Source organism: Emys orbicularis, chromosome 4 (genome assembly GCF_028017835.1).
Source record: "Emys orbicularis isolate rEmyOrb1 chromosome 4, rEmyOrb1.hap1, whole genome shotgun sequence".
In the NCBI taxonomy this organism is placed as follows: Eukaryota; Metazoa; Chordata; order Testudines; family Emydidae; genus Emys; species Emys orbicularis.
The window spans coordinates 156,289,196-156,306,820 of NC_088686.1; the positions used below are offsets into that span (position 1 = coordinate 156,289,196).

The 17,625-nt window shown below is 45.3% G+C and overlaps 2 protein-coding genes and 1 pseudogene across 2 annotated transcripts in view; 1 reads left to right on the forward strand and 2 right to left on the reverse strand.

The window, feature by feature from the left end:
* The window catches only part of LOC135877972 (up-regulator of cell proliferation-like), a 778,396-nt pseudogene that overhangs the window by 270,006 nt on the left and 490,765 nt on the right, over positions 1-17,625 (reverse strand).
* LOC135877426 (olfactory receptor-like protein COR8) overlaps positions 1-17,625 on the reverse strand; it is a 99,570-nt gene that overhangs the window by 58,602 nt on the left and 23,343 nt on the right. The window lies entirely within an intron of this gene.
* Positions 1,544-16,779, forward strand: LOC135877103 (interferon-induced very large GTPase 1-like). Its single transcript, XM_065402452.1, has 4 exons — positions 1,544-1,826; positions 3,913-3,969; positions 4,876-4,947; positions 12,068-16,779. Exons 1-4 carry the CDS (start codon positions 1,544-1,546, stop codon positions 16,777-16,779), a joined length of 5,124 nt encoding a protein of 1,707 aa, XP_065258524.1.

Sequence of the window (17,625 nt, forward strand, 5' to 3'; positions counted from 1 at the left end):
AGTGTTTGTGAGGGCATTCCCTTCATCCACCATCAACCTTCAATGATGCTGATGTAGGATGTGTCTGCTCTGGGGTTGGGATCTCTGGTGGGCTCCCGTTGAACTCAAGATCTGTGGCTCTCGAGGGAGGCAAAGAAGGCCATCAGAAAATGTAATCAGTTTTGTTTCCTGCAAGGCCACAGTCGGGGCTCTATTACAGATAAGTTTTTCAAGTGCTTGTACACAAATGCTAGAAGCCTGCCTGCTTTGAGATGAAAGACAGCCTGACGCTGCACTGGACTCAGGCTGTGCCATGAAACTGAGCTCAAATAATTTGCACCCTAAGCCAGGCACACCCATGGTGCCGAGCATCAGCCCAAGTTCCAGTTAGGATGTGGGTTTTGTTTGCTGACACTCTGCAGCTGTGTGGTTTCTGATAATTGCAAAGGAAAGGCTGTGACCCAACCTCCCTGAAATAGTTTTACTTTCAGATTCCTATTGACTCTTTATTTTTACAGCACAAGGCAAACCCAGCTGAACAGACACCTCTTTAAGAGCTGTGATCAGTTTAGCTTCCAACAAAAAAGAGTAAGTACTATACTATTAGCTATTTAAAAAGATTTGAAAACTTAAAATACAAATCTGTGGGCCAAATCCTGAATTCTCAGGAGGGGCTTGGTGGTGGTGTGGGAATGCTCCTCCGGGATCTGGGTGCAGAAGAGACTCTGTGACATAAGTTTCCATTTCCTTTATGGGGACATTATGGGGTGAGCCACCTTTGCAATATAATCTCTGAACCCCAAGGAGGTGGGGTTGGGAATTGCAGCTCCCCCACCCTTGACAACCAGCAGTAAGTCCACCCCCAAAATGAACACAGCCTGAAGGAGCATTAACTTTCACAGGAGCCTTTGATTTTTCACATTCCCTTTGATTTTAATACAATGTCCGCAATCCTAAAAAATGGGGGTGGGGCTTAATGGGGGGTGGGGAAATTCCATCATTCATAACTGAAATTTACAGAGACAGAGGTGAGGTGGATTGCTCAAGGAAGGGACCCTCTGCATGCAGATCTCCCCATTCCCGCTTAGAAAAGGAACAGCTGTCTCAGCAGCCTTGTCCCCACTCCCATCAGGACATGCTGGTATCTAACTAGCAAAACACGGGTAAAAAGATGGGTAAAAGGAGGGACAGAGCCGCAGCAGCTTTGAAGCAGTGAGCCAGGAAGGTGTGAATGATCCAGAGCTGCAGTTCAGTTTTGGCAGCATTATTGGAGTTGGCCCTGTCTCAACCGCATGGGAACTAACACCCAGTTTTCATGAACCCCAGTGCACTGCTATAGCTAATTTCCAGTAGTTATTACAGAACTATTCCATTTTCAACAGGAAAGAGGGGAGTCTGGTGAGTCCGTCTCTCAAATTGTTGAAATGGCCAATCTCATGATAACGGACAAGGCACTTTCCTAGAGTGTTACTCGCTAAACTGAAGCTGCCTCTAGCAGCTTCACAAATCCTGTGTCTTCTGTCTTTTAAAAGCAAATCACTGCGGATCCTGTGATTCAGTGATAATGGCCACTGGTGACAAATACAGGATTCTATGCACCAAACGCAAAGAGCTGATACAAATTATTCAAAGAGACCCTGATAACATCTTGGATGAGTTACTTGCCCAGTCCATCATCACAGAGGAGGAGTACAACAGCTTCTATCAAAAAGAGGACATAGTGATCAAAATCAGGAAGTTGTTAATTCACATACAGAAAAAAGGGGAGTCAACCTGCCAGCAATTTCTGGAGTGTTTAGAAATCCTCTTTCCTGGCATCAATCAGGATTTACAACCTTCTGGCCATGGTAAGTCAAATCCCTTTCTGTTTTATTTTTAAAAAACAACAACAACAAAAAAGAGGTAATAGCCATAATCTTTATGAGGAGAGATTAATAAGACTGGGACTTTTCAGCTTGGAAAAGAGATGGCTAAGGGGAGATATGATTGAGGGCTATAAAATCATGACTGGTGTAGAAAAAGTAGACAAGGAAGTGTTCTTTACTACTTCTCATAACACAAGAACTAGGGGTCACCAAATGAAATTAATAGGCAGTAGGTTTAAAACAAACAAAAGGAAGTATTTCTTCACACAATGCACAGTCAACCTGTGGAACTGCTTTCCAGAGGATGTTGTGAAGGCCAAGACCATAACAGGGTTCAAAAAAGAACTAGACAAATTCATGGAGGATAGGTCCATCAATGGCTATTAGCCAGGTTGGGCAGGGATGGTGTCCCTAGCGTCTGTTTGCCAGAAGCTGGGAATGGGCGACAGGGGATGGATCACTTGATGATGACCTGTTTTGTTCATTCCCTCTGGGGCACCTGGCACTGGCCGCTGTCGGAAGGCAGGGCACTGGGCTAGATGGACCTTTGGTCTGACCCAGTATGGCCGTTCTTAAGTTCTTATGTTTTTATGGATTCTTTCCTGTTCCGATTAGGATCCACGTCAGCCTCGGGTCCACATCCCATATCTTAGCTCCCGTCAGACAGCACAGCCTTCTGTTCTCTGGATCAACTCCGGTGACAGGCCTGTCTATTCTTCTTAGTAGGAAGTTCCCAGTCATATAGACCTGCCTCTTCCTGGTGTTGGTTCAATTCTCCAGCCTTTCCCCTTGTGTTCCCTCTGGCTGCAAGTCTCCCTGCCTTCTGTTCTCACTTGCAATCTTTGGCAAGTCATCTTCTTTCCTCCTGGTGCTCTGAACTCTGGCTTCCTCCATTGACTCTTCTCCTCTTCTTGTGGGTGAGTAGCTACTCTTCTCTTTCTCCTTGCCCAACCATCTTCTGTTACTGCCTGACGCTCCCCTATATCCAGCTCAGCAAACCTGTTCCACAGCTCTATTTCTTGTTCACTAGTCAGTCTTTTCCTCTGCCTTGTTTTCATAGTCACATGCTTCCACTGGCCACTCTCCTCATCCAGCAGCCTACCCTCACAGTTCTTCAGTTTAGCTTGCATCAAGTCTTGAGTTTTCTCTTCAGTTTCCTCTCGCCTTCTTTCCATCATCTGCTCAAATCCTCTTTGAAACTCAGCCATGGCTTCTAACAGCATCTCCAAACCTCGGATCAGCTCTTCCATCAAATCTAGCAGGCATAAAAAAGAAGCAGCTTTCAGGTACCCTCTTCAGAATGATATACATCCCGCAGCTTCCACATCACTCATCTTCATTGTCTCTTCCACTCTTTGGGTCACTACCATGGCTGCTTCTGTAAGCACCTGTCAAAACAACAACAACACACACAAAGAGCCACACACACCTTCCTGCAAACTACCGCTCAAACTTCCCTGTTGTCTTCTCTGTTTTCTGGCTTCTGTGTTGCTGCTCGTATGTCACTGGCTGGTTGCATGGCTTCCTTTCTATGCTCCCTAATCAGGGATGCCTCACCCCCTAATCAGGGCTCAGCTTTCATCAAAGGCTCTGCTTCTCTCACAACACACTGCCCGCTACCAGACTGCGAACTGAAAAAACATCCCTCGCTGTTGTTAAAACCAGTTGCCCTGTATTGGTGCTGATCTATGTTTTTAATTTTCCTAGTAGAGACAAGGCCCAAGGGAAGATTTAACCAGCAGCCAATTGGTTTGTTACAAAGATGAGGTTAGCATCTAGCAACATTTCAAACAGAGAAACAAAATGAAAGCATCACTAAGCCCCAAAACAGCCAGGAACAGGTGGGGATTTTTCTGGCAGGGAGACTTGCAAAAGCCTAGGATTTTTGCATACTGTCTATCCGCCAAGTGTTTATCCAGTCCTAATTTTCTATGGCCCAGGTGATGGGGCTCCCAACCTTCCCCCTAGGAAGATGATTCCATGGCTTCATAGGTCTCACTGTCAGGAAGTTTTTCTGGATATTGAGCCTAATCTTTTCTTTCCTTAAATGTAATCCTGTTTCTCCTAGTTATTTTTCAGGACTCTAAGGGAGACACCAGAGAAGAACTGGAAGAGGGGACAGAAGGTGAGCCACCAGGGGAATGGTGGAGGGAGAAGGGAGCAGCAGCACTCACCAATGGATGGGGAAAAGGGGCAGGATGAGAGGATGGGCTGTGGAAATAAGACATGAGTAGCTTGTTTTCCCCCACACTCTGTTCCTTGGTAGAGCTTTCCATATGGCTATTCTCAGGGCAGTTACAAGCACTTCCTGGGCCATCTACAGACTCATTTGACTGGAGCTCTCCACCTCTGATTAGTGAGACTGGCTCAGGGAGTGCAGAGTGGAGTGAGTAAGATTCACTAGGGATATTACACAGAACTGTAATATCTGCTGCAGAGTGCTCAGGTCTCTAGTCACTCCCTCCTTATATAGTCTGCTCACGGTTGGAACAGCCTTCAGAGAGATCCAATTAAGGACCCTATGTCTGAATTGGGCCTGAATGTAAATCTCTTGCATGGTTACAGATCTGAGACTTTCTTCGAACTGCACTTAACTTAACTTACCAGGCCTAATAAAGAGTAACTACGAGTGCAAAGACCAAAATTAAAAAATCAAAATCCACAATTAAAATGTAATACCTTGTGACACCTTCACAAAAGAAAAAGGTAGAAATCAAGTTAATTTCTGGCCTCACAGGTCACCTATCTTTCTTGAAAGAAAACCCAATGAATAATTCTGGAACCTCTCTACAGAATTAGAACGTTCCATCTACAATACATAACAACAAACCATATTTTGACTTCCTGTTCCCTGTGGTTAGCATTTCCTGCACAGTGTTTGAATTTTCATTGGCTTTATTTTTACTGTAGAAAAAGCTTCTTGGGGCATCTTCATCATTTTGAAAGGAGAGTATATAACTATTAAGAATACAGGAACATCAAAAAAGTCTTTAAGGATCTGAGAAGGTTTTAAATGTGGTTTCCTTTCTAGGATCTTCAAGTATGGAGAATGAACCCGAGAATTTAGGAGGCACTATGTTCTCAGAAAAAGAAAGTGCTGAAGGTACTATCTCCTCCTTAATATGTTACTACAATTGTGTGCCAGATAATGCTGGCCCTTTGAGGGCAGGTCCAACCCATTGTGACAGCTTACCCCTCCCAGGGTGCCACCTGGAACTGGGGTACCATTGAGCCCCCCTGACCCACCACACTGGGCTTCCTCTCACACTATATTCCTGTGACCAGCTGCAAAGCCCTCCAGCCTGCACTTTCCCCAGCATACATACAGGTAGGGACACATCCAGGTGTAGTTACATTCAGGCTCTCTGACCAGCCCTTGTATAGGAAGGCTACAATTAGGGCAACTCCCAACTCCTCAGGCATGCACCCCCTCTGGAGTATAAACCCAAAATTTTACTGTCTTGCGCTGCACAGGGAACTGTACAGCGTAAGCTCATAAAATTCACCCCTTCCCTCAATGTGGAGAGGAATACGCAAAAGCCTTTTGCCCCTGATGAGCTAAGATTCCCATACACTTCACTCCAACTCACTGGTTTAGATAAAGCAAAAACAAGTTTATTAACCACAAAAGATAGATTTTAAGTGATTATAAGGGATAGCAAACAGATCAAAGCAGATTACCTAGCAAATAAACTAAACACACAAACTAAATGATATAAGCAGGCCGCAGATTCTTAAGGGGCAAGCTGCACTTGCGTTACATCTTGGAACCCTCAGGTTTTTCCTTCACAGGCTAGAAAACCCTTTAGCCTGGGTCCTGCACTTCCCCCAGGTCAGTCTTTGTTCCTTGGGTGTTTCCAGGACTCTTTTTGGGTGAGGCGTGAAGAACCCTTATGATGTCACTCCCCATCTTATATAGCTTTTTCATATGGCAGGACAGTGGTGGATTTAGAGTTAGTGGGGCCCTGTGCTCAGCCCCCCTTGGGACCCAGCCAAGAAAAAGAACATTCTCGCTTATCTCCCCTCCGCCCCCGTTGTTCATTCTTTTGTTCTTCATTGTCCTCCTATAAGAAATAGGAAGAAAATGAAAATAAAGTGAGGTACCTTGATTGGTTTTGTAGTCTAACTTATTTTTCCACAGACCACTTGAAAATTGCTGAGGGTCTCAGCAGATCACTTAATGATCTTTCCAGATACTCTTTGTAAAGTTAGATAACTATTGTAAAGTGCTTTGGATAAGAGCGCTTATTAAAAAAATGTAAAAAAACGTTGGGGTGCAGGGTCTGGCCAGGAGTTAGGATGTGGGAGGGGGCTCAGGGCTGAGGGTGCAGGGTCTGGAAGGGAGATAGGGTGCAGGAGCAGGCTGGGGGTTGGAGTGCAGGGTCTGGCCAGGAGTTAGGATGTGGGAGGGGGCTCAGAGCTGGGGCAGGGGGTTGGGGTGTGGAGCGCTTATGTGGGGCAGCTCCTGTTTGGTGCTCAGGGTGGAGGTGGGAATGTGGGGTGGGGAGCAGGAATCAGGGCTGGGTGTGTGTGAGGGGGTGCAGGTGTCAGGGAGGGCAGGGGGCTGGGTGTGTGTGAAGGGGGTGCATAAGTCGGGGCTCGCGTTGTGGGGCTGGGGGGGTATATGTAGGGGGAGCGCGGGGGCCCCTTTCCACCCCTTTCCCAAGGGCCCTTCCCCACCCCTGCTCCACCTCTGCCCTGACCCCATCCCACCCCTTCCCCAAGTCCCCGCCCCCCGAATGTGCTGCAGCCCCGCTCCTCCCCCTCCCTCTTGGAGCATCCTGAGTGCCAGCAAACAGCTGTTTGGCGGCGGGAAAAGTGCTGGGAGGGTGGGGGAGGAGTGGGGACATGGCGCGCTCTGGGAGGGGGAGCTCAGCTGCCAGTGGGGGTGGGCGGAGCCTGCAGCAGGAGCCCCAGGAGCTGGCAGGACCAAGCTTCTGCCCTTAGGGGGCCCAGCCCTGGGCCCCCTGTCATTGAGGGGTCCCATCCCAGGGCACCCTGTGTTTTATGGTAAATCTGCCTCTGGGCGAGGGGCAAGGGCACAGGAGGGCATGGGGGGGAGGATTGGTCCCCAGCTGGAGCAAGGCAGGGGCCGGGGGCAAAAGCACAGGGGGTGGGAGTTAGGGTTGGTCCCTGGAGCAAGGGAGGGCCAGGGATAAATTGTGAGCACAGCAGAGCTGGGGAGGGGGTAAACAGGATCCCCCCCCCACACCGCTACCCACATAGAGCGAGTACCTACCTTCTCCCTGGTCCTAGCCCCGCACCCTTCCTCTGCTGCAGAGCAGCTGAGCGGCAAGCAGGGACTCCGTCCCCTCTGCTCCACTCCACTCCGGGCGGCAGGCTGACAGTCCCTGGCTTTGGGCTTCCTGAGTCCAGGGGTTTACAGCTGAGAATCCTGAGCAGATACAAGCGTCTCTCTCTGGCCCAGAGTTAAGTATCTAATTACCTTTGAGGGGCAGGGCTTAGGCCCCATCCTTTTCAACGGCATTTCATTTTGGCTCCCTGCTCAGCATGCTGGTTCTGTGAATCTCATTTCTAGGTGTCTACGCTCCCCATGCATTATAAAGGGAGCCTGGGATCCTAGCTCGGGGCTGAGCAGTCCAGTGGGCAGCAGGGCACCTAAAAATTATGTGTTGCAATGCTGAGTGTTGCAACGCCTAGGTCCCTTTGTGGATAACACACATTAAACAGTGAATTACCATACCACACACATATATACATCTATTGGGGTTGGTCCTGCTTTGAGCAGGAGGTTGGACTAGATGACCTCCTGAGGTCTCCTCCAACCCATATCTTCTACGATTCTATGATTTAGCCCCCCACTGTCTATCTCTGATGGCCATTCCAACTCCATACAATTAAGGACTCTCTGCCACAGCAGACCACAAATCCCCTGCATACTTACAGATCTGAGGCTCCCCACTGACACTCCTCTGACTAATTGCATCTTAACCTGACTCTGAAGTTTCAGACCTACCAAGGAGTAACAGTAAGTGCAAAGACCAGCAAACCAAAAAACAGAATCCAACAATAAAATACAATGCCATGTGACACCTTCGCTAAAAAAAAACCAGATAAAAAATCAAGTTAATTTCTGGCCTCACAGGTCACCCATCTGCCTTGAGAGAAAACCCAGTTAACAATGTGAGAACCTCTCTACAATTTTACCCCTTCTCCTTGCACCCCTGTCCCCACATTCGCTTCCTGATTGGATTGATGTCCCAATAAAATCAACTAACCAACTAATCAATTTGGGGCTTTTCCTCTCCTTCAATAAATACATTCCTCTCCTCTCAGTAGCTTCTAATGCTGCAACTCCTATCATTCCTCTGCTCCTAGTGAAAATGAGCAGACAGTTACCACTCTGCTTTCTCATGCCCTACTCCCACCTGGGAAAAATAAAGAGCTGAGAAATCCCGGTGCCCTGCTCCCCACCTCCCTGTCACAGGCCTCCCTGCCACTCTTTTCACTGCTCACTCACTTCACTGTGTCATGGGCCTACTGCTTCCTGGTCACAGGTCCGTACCAGGAAAGTGACACCTTATGCAATAACTCATTCACTCTACCTCGTCCTCCTCCAATTTGGGCACCACATGCTGGTCCTGAGGTGGGGATGGAGCTTTGCAACTCACTTTCTAGGATTACTCTGATTCTGTGCCAAGAGGATTGAAAAGGCAGCCCGTATGCATGTTCTGACCTCAGCACCACTCTATACTTTCAATGGAGAGAGGAGCTCTTTTAGGGCCTGACTACACTGGAGCTCAAAGTGTAATGTCCAGCTTCGGCAGACATACCCACGCTAGCTTTGATCAAGCGCGCACACTAAAGGTAGACGCTAGCTGAGGTGGTGTGGGCTAGCTGCCTGAGTACCTACCTAGGATCTCAGATGGGATTGTACTCAGGCATCCCACGACCCCTGCCACTGTGGCTACACTTGTATTTTTAGCACACTAACTCAAACAAAGCTAGCGTGCCTATGTCTACTCAAGCTTGAAATTACACCTCCAGCTCCAGTCTACATGTACCCATAAGGGCTGAGGGCAACCAGCCCCACTAGAACCTCTCTGCAGAGACTGCGCTCTAAGGTACTGCTATAAAGAAGGTGGGAGCACTGCCAGACTCTCCTTCCTCCCCTTCCCCACGGTTCCCTCATATGGCTGCGGGAGAGAAGGGAGAAAAGAAAAGTATATACTGTAAAGCAGTGGTTCTAACCAGGAGTCTGTGGCCCCCTAGGGGGCCTTGAGCAGGTTTCGGGGGGGGCCTCCAAGCAGGGCCAGCACTAGACTCGCTGGGATCCAGGGCAGAAACCTGAATTCCCACTGCATGTGGCTGAAGCCCGGAGCCCTGAGCCCTGCCACCCAGGGCTGAAGCTGGAGCCTGAGCAATGTAACTTTGTGGGGGACCCCGTGATGTGGGGCCCCAGGCAACTGCCCTGCTTGCTACCCTGAATGCCGCCCCCAGCTTTTATACGCAGAAAACCAGTTATTGTGGGACAGGTGGGACATGGTGTTTTAATAGCATGTTGAGCGGGGCCTCATAAAGAAAAAGGTTGAGAACCCCTGTGGTTAGTTAAAGAAATAGAAGAGGGAGATTAGTTTATTAGCTTTAACTTCATTAAAGGCAACTCTCGATTTAGTCCTGAGTGGAGTGCAGGAGCTGGTCCAAGAGGTAACTATAACAGGACCGCTTGGAAATAGTGACCATAATATAATAACATTTAACATTCCTGTGGTAGGAAGAACTCCTCAACAGCCCAACACTGTGGCCTTTAATTTCAAAAGGGGGAACTATGCAAAAATGAGGGGGTTAGTTAGACAGAAATTAAAAGGTACAGTGACTAAAGTGAAATCCCTGCAAGCTGCATGGGTGCTTTTTAAAGACATCATAATAGAGGCCCAACTGAAATGTATACCCCAAATTAAGAAACACAGTAAAAGAACTAAAAAAGAGCCATCGTGGCTCAACAACCATGTAAAAGAAGCAGTGGGAGATAAAAAGGCATCTTTTAAAAAGTGGAAGTCAAATCCTAGTGAGGAAAATAGAAAGGAGCATAAACACTGCCAAATTAAGTGTAAAAATGTAATAAAAAACATTTTGTTATTACCTTTTGAGTTTTTGGCTAGCTGTTCTTCAAACTCCTCTTTGGCTTTTCTTAAGTACATCAGAAGCAGGAAGCCTGCTAAACAACGAGTGGGGCCCCTGGATAATCGAGGTACAAAAGGAGCACTTAAAGACGATAAAGTCATTGTGGAGAAACTAAATGGATTTTTTGCTTCAGTCTTCATGGCTGAGGATGTTAGGGAGATTCCCAAACCTGTGTCGGCTTTTGTAGGTGACAAATCTGAGGAACTGTCACAGACTGAAGTGTCACGAGAGGAGGTTTTGGAATTAATTGATAAACTAAACATTAACAAGTCACCAGGACCAGATGGCATTCACCCAAGAATTCTGAAAGAACTCAAATGTGAAGTTGCGGAACTGTTAACTATGGTTTGTAACCTGTCCTTTAAATCAGCTTCTGTACCCAATGACTGGAAGATAGCTAATGTAACGCCAATATTTAAAAAGGTCTCTAGAGGTGATCCTGGCAATTACAGACCGGTAAGTCTAACATCAGTACCGGGCAAATTAGTTGAAACAATAGTAAAGAATAAAATTGTCAGGTACATAGAAGAACATAAATTATTGGGCAAAAGTCAACATGGTTTCTGTAAAGGGAAATTGTGTCTTACTGATCTATTAGAGTTCTTTGAAGGGGTCAACAAACATGTGGACAAGGGGGATCCAGTGGACACAGTGTACTTAGATTTCCAGAAAGCCTTTGACAAGGTCCCTCACCAAAGGCTCTTATGTAAATTAAGCTGCCATGGGATAAAAGGGAAGATCCTTTCATGGATTGAGAACTGGTTAAAAGACAGGGAACAAAGGGTAGGAATTAATGGTAAATTCTCAGAATGGAGAGGAGTAACTAGTGGTGTTCCCCAAGGGTCAGTCCTAGGACCAATCCTATTCAATTTATTCATAAATGATCTGGAGAAAGGGGTAAACAGTGAGGTGGCAAAGTTTGCAGATGATACTAAACTGCTCAAGATAGTTAAGACCAAAGCAGACTGTGAAGAACTTCAAAAAGATCTCACAAAACTAAGTGATTGGGCAACAAAATGGCAAATGAAATGTAATGTGGATAAATGTAAAATAATGCACATTGGAAAAAATAACCCCAACTATACAAACAATATGATGGGGGCTAATTTAGCTACAACGAATCAGGAAAAAGAACTTGGAGTCATCGTGGATAGTTCTCTGAAGACGTCCATGCAGTGTGCAGAGGCGGTCGAAAAAGCAAACAGGATGTTAGGAATCATTAAAAAGGGGATAGAGAATAAGACGGAGAATATATTATTGCCCCTATATAAATCAATGGTACGCACACATCTTGAATACTGTGTACAGATGTGGTTTCCTCATCTCAAAAAAGATATACTGGCCCTAGAAAAGGTTCAGAGAAGGGCAACTAAAATGATTAGGGGTTTGGAATGGGTCCCATATGAGGAAAGATTAAAGAGGCCAGGACTTTTCAGCCTAGAAAAGAGGAGATTAAGGGGGGATATGATAGAGGTATATAAAATCATGAGTGATGTGGAGAAAGTGGATAAGGAAAAGTTATTTACTTATTCCAATAATACAAGAACTAGGGGCCACCAAATGAAATTAATGGGCCGCAGGTTTAAAACAAATAAAAGGAAGTTCTTCTTCACACAGCGCACAGTCAATTTGTGGAACTTCTTGCCTGAGGAGGTTGTGAAGTCTAGGACTATAACAGCGTTTAAAAGAGAACTGGCTAAATTCATGGAGGTTAAGTCCATTAATGGCTATTAGCCAGGATGGGTAAGGAATGGTGTCCCTAGCCTCTGTTTGTCAGAGGGTGGAGATGGATGGCAGGAGAGAGATCACTTGATCATTACCTGTTAGGTTCACTCCCTCTGGGGCACTTGGCATTGGCCACTGTCGGTAGACATGATACTGGGCTAGATGGACCTTTGGTCTGACCCAGTATGGCCATTCTTATGTTCTTATGTAACCCCTAATTACTAGCCACCAATGGAATTTTTATTTTAAATTATGAAGATTTTACATCATTAACTCCATCTCTAAAAATGTTCTGTCTGGGAATATCTAACTTCTGAAAGTCATGAGAATCCTATTTTCATTTTGTTTTACAGAGAAAAATAAAGCTTTGCAAGGACTCCTTTCTAAGCTAAACCTGCAGGAATACCAAAGCACAAAACTCAGGCTGCGGGATGTCCTGGAAATTGGCTCAGAAAGTATAGAAAACTGGACTCCTCAGATGTTAGGGGATTTACCTTGGCATTTCCTGAGGAAACTAATGACTCTGAATGGGACACCCAGAAATACAAGCCTTGTGCATAGGGCATATGATGATGAAGGAGGCAGTGAGGAGGCACAGATTGCAAGTGGAGATGTTTTTAGTTTTAATGACACTGACAACAGAGTTTCTCTACATCCCCTTGATGTTCTCTGTGCTGTTCTGCTTTGCTCAGACAGTTTCCTACAGCAGGAGATCCTGTCCAAAATGTCCATGTGCCAGTTTGCCCTCCCTCTGCTGCTACCTGCCCTCGACACCCCCAGGTGCACCCTAATGCTGTGGGCCATGAGGGACATTGTGAAGAAGTGGAGGCCGCACTCCCTGGCAGAGAGCAGAGGGTTCAGAGAGGAGAGCCTGGTGCTCACAGCAATGCCAACCATTTCCTTTGTGCGGCTGGGGAGCTGCAGCTTCTCCAAGTCCAGACTCCTCAATGAGGTTCTCAGCCCCTCTCAGCAGCACCACGATTTCTTCATCCATCATGACATGGAGTCTGGGAACGTCCCTCGGGAAATCGCAGATGGGCTGGTCGAGATTTCCTGGTATTTCCCTGGAGGGACGGAGAATTCAGATCTTTTCCCAGAGCCCGTTGCAATTACAAATCTGCGTGGAAACATTGAGTCCCACTGGCTACAATTTACCTTTTTAACAGTGGTCTCCTCAGCAGTGTTCATAGTTACTGAGAGCATCAGTGAGAGGCAATACACACTGTTATCATCTCTGCAGGGATCAGCCACTAAATACTACTTCATCCTCAATTGCAAGAATGGAAATCCCATGGAAACATTGGAATTCCTTAATAAGTTGGCTCCAGTGCTGAATCTGAGCAAATCACAGCTACTGAAGAAAGACAGCACCACAAATAATGCAGGATTTGTGCAAAAACTGAAATCTGCCATAAAAAGCATAACGAGTTCACATCCCGAGAGAATGAATTTGGAAGCCATGGCTGTGACCGCACGTGAACTAGGAATCCAGGTAGATGAGGACCGAAAGGAATGTCAGATTGCAAGGAAGTGGGCTAGAGAAATCACTGTGGAAATAAAAGATGTGGCAAAGTACAAGAGGGAAATGCTGAGGCTGCAGGGGGATCTCTGGGAAGAATTGGCTAAAGTGGAAAAAGAACTGTGCAGAATGAGAAGGCAAGGGGAGACTGCCACCGAAGACTATAAATGTCAACTGAGAGAGAAATGGTTGGAATTACGTAGACAGCAGGATCAATGTGACCTTACTGATGGATTGATTAAATTTATTAATGGAATAGGACAATTGCCTTCAATGGAGAAACATTACTTTCTGAAATGGATGAAGTTTAGCCTGGATCACATTGCTCGAGATAATCTTTTTAAACTACGGGATCAATATAAAGGGAAAAGTAAAATGGCAGGAGATGACCCACAAGCGCTAGCCATGCTGGATAAACTAATCTCTGCCAGTTCCTTAGGGGTGGAGCATTTCATGCGTGAGTTGGGGCAGTTCCATGAGGCTGAATGCTCCATAGTTCAAGAAGGTAAAATAGCAGAAAGACAAAGACAATTCACCCGTCTCCCAGGCATAGCAGCTAACCTGATGCTGGAAGGGTTTCCCATGGAGCTGATCGATGGAGATGCCTCCAACATCCCACTGCAGTGGGTGACAGATGTTCTGACCCAGCTCCATGCCAAGCTGGGGGGAAGGTCCAGAATGCTGGTTCTAACGGTGCTGGGAGTGCAGAGCACTGGGAAATCCACCCTCCTCAACACCATGTTCGGCCTGCAGTTTGCAGTGAGCAGTGGCCGATGTACGCGAGGAGCCTTCATGTCCCTCATTAAAGTCACAGAGAACTTTCAGCAGGAGCTGGGCTGTGACTTCATCCTGGTGATAGACACAGAAGGCCTGAAAGCCCCGGAACTGGCCCTGCTGGAGGATAGTTATCAACATGACAATGAGCTGGCCACACTGGTGATTGGATTGAGTGACATAACCATTGTTAACATGGCCATGGAGAACGCCACCGAAATGAAAGATATTCTGCAAATTGTGGTCCATGCATTTCTCAGAATGGAAAAAATAGGGCATAAGCCAAACTGCCAGTTTGTGCATCAGAACGTCAGTGATGTGTCTGCACATGAACAAAACATGAGGGACAGGAAACACCTCCTGGAGCAGCTGAATGAAATGATCAAAGCTGCAGCAAAGATGGAAAAACTAAACAAGGAAATAAAATTTTCTGATATCATGGAGTATGATCTGGAAAAACACAATTGGTACATCCCTGGGCTGTGGCATGGAGTCCCTCCCATGGCTCCAGTGAATATGGGATACAGTGAAAAAGTGTATGAGTTAAAGAGGTATCTGTTTGAATTCATAAAGAACCGTTCACTTAAAAGAACCCCCAAGGACATTCCACAGTTTATTGAATGGGTCAAGAGTCTGTGGAATGCTGTCAAACATGAGAACTTCATCTTCAGCTTTAGAAACAGCCTCATAGCTGAAGCCTATAACCAGCTGTCCGTGAAGTATTCTGAGTGGGAATGGGATTTCCGCAAGGAAATGCACCTCTGGATAACTGAAAAAGAAACTGCCATTCAGAATCTTTCTCCTGATGAACTAGAAGCTGATAAGTCACAATATGAAATGCAACAGAAACTACTGTGTGGAGAACAGAGAATTCTGGAGCTTTTAAAACAATATTTTGAAAGCGGGGCAGCAAATCTGCATCTGATAGAAAAGTACAGGGAAGATTTTATCAGAAGTGCAAAGAGCCTGAAAACTGAGCTGGAAAGTTATTCATTTAAGAAATGTAAGGAAGCCATTCACATTAAAAAAGGCCAGCACAAGATAGCCAATATCCAGGCTGAGTACATGAAAGTAATTGAAGGGAAAGTGGACATGCTTTTAGAACAATGCAGGAGAAAAGAAAGTAAGTTGGAAAATAAAGAATTGGAAATGGAATTTGAAAAAATGTGGAAAGAAACATTTTCAGAATTATCGCCCATTTGTTTACAGAAACATGAAATTCATGAAGATATAGAGTTCCATCTGAGAAAAGACCTGGATAACAGAGGGAGTTCTGTCAATCAGAAGATACAAGAAGCAGGAAGCTTGCTGAATTATAGAATTAACTCTTTCACGATGAGAACTGAATACTTAGACTTATCATTTACCTCAGCTATGAAATGTTGGTTTACAAAAAAACAGTCACAGAAAACAGAAAAACTTGCTGAATCCTTGATGGCCCAATGTAATAGTTACATTGAAGAGAGAGTCTATTCCAAGGCAGACTATGATGAAACCTATTGCAGAGAATTGTTGCATTTGATCAATGAGAAACTTCAACAGGAGGAAGTGAAAAAACTGCAGACGTCTGTTTGCTTTGAAGTTGATCTGAAACTTCACATTTTGGGGGAAGCCGCTCATGCATTTCAGAAGATGCATGAAGATTTTCTCAAGGAAAATGATCCTCAGCAACGACTGGAGAAGCTGAAACCTCAGTATTTCTCTACATTTAGAGACCATTACTTGGAAAAAGATGCCCGACAAAATAGAGCCAAGGAGTTCTGTGATCAGTGTCTCAAACCGGCCTTAATGGATTATGTTAGCAAAAGACTCGGACTGGAAATAGTGGATGACATTCTCAGCAGCGGACAGTCTATTGAATATGCCAGCCGGAGCTTTTTCCAGTTCACTGTGCAGAAGAAGCTGTTAGAAGATGGGAACTTCAACAACTATGTGAAATACATTATCAACTATGAAAAGTTTGTCAAAGCTTGGATATGGAGGCACATACTAGATTTCTACAGAGAGGCTGAGGATTTGGAAGATCTGGAGGAAGAAATTCTATCCACGATAATAAAGAAAGTCAGGGATGCTCTGGAGAAAGCCAAAGATGAAAGTGTTATGACAATATCAGCCTTTCTAAACAACTTTTGTAAAGTGCTGCAGAAGGACCTAGTCATTTCCAAGGATAGCTTGGTGGGGATACAGTTTAAAAACACAGCAGATCCAGATCAATTTTCTACTTTTATTCAAACCTTCCTTCCTGATCTTCAGAAACAAATACTAGCTGAATTGAAAGATTTGGAAATTAAATCAAAGCTCTCCCATCTGCCACTGAAGCCCCAGGATGAAATCTTCAAGCGAGTGTTTGGCTGTGGGAAGCAGTGTCCGTTCTGTAAAGTGCCCTGCGAAGCAGGAGGAGGGGATCATAAGGAGCATTTTGCATCAGTACATCGTCCTCAAGGGCTAGGAAGATACCGAAGTCTGGTAACAGAAAAGCTTATCTATTCTCTATGTTCTTCTGATGTGGTTTCCAACACTGAATTTAGAAATTCAGACACAGATTGGAAGGATCATCCTTATAAAGATTATCGTCAATATTACCCGCACTGGCGCATTCAGCCAGAACCCAGCATTACTGCTTCTGATTACTGGAAATTTGTTTTTAAGGAGTTCAATCAACAGTTTGCTAAGGAGTATGGTGCTAAACCAGCCAATCTCCCAGCAGACTGGCAAAAAATAACCAAAGAACAGGCTCTGGAGAGCCTAAAGGAAGCATTTACTATGAAATAAACATGCAGACAGGAAAATGAACATTCTTCTGATTTAAAAACAGACATGAAAAAAATCCAACTTCAAACAAATATGTAATTTCATCTATGAAGCTATCAGGCACCGTTCATAACTTCAGAATGAAAATCTTTTTTTTTTAATTGTAAGAGAATCAAGTCTTAGGTTTTTGAATGCTCAAACCACAGATACATTTCACCAGAGCCAAGGTGACATCCAATAACCAATTAATTCACTCCCAAAACAGATCAACTCTCCTACTAATTCAAGTATCAATACCCTGACCCAGGCAGCTAAACTCAAAGGGTAGGATACACCATACCGTGTAATCGTATTTTGCCCAACAAAATCTGTTTTATTAGAAAAGCTGGACAGTGTCATTCCAGATAAAGGGTTATGTTCATTTCTGGGCCCCGTTATAATTGGGACACTGTACCATGATCAGAAATTACCAAATCCCATGCCATTGATGGCTCACTTGTAGTGCTATCTCTGCCCTCCATTCCATGCACTCTGTTCACCCCCACCTGTGGTCTGTCTCCTCATCTTTGCTCCATTTTGCTTATGCCATCTACTCACTTCCCCCATTACCATGTTTCCTGATGATTAGGCTCCTAAAAGTAACGGGTGGAATACACCATCTAGACGGTAACTTGTAGAGCAGCTCAGGGTTCCAGTGCTGCAAATAATCCAATGAAAAGAACTCGGATTCTAAAAGAAGTCTAACAAGAAGGGGCTCCTGGCACAGAGCAGCACCTCACTCTCTCTTCTCTATCTGTCGGGGGCTGGATGGTCTTGATGGCTAAAGACTAGGACACGTGGGTTCTCTTCCTAGTGCTGAGATGGGAA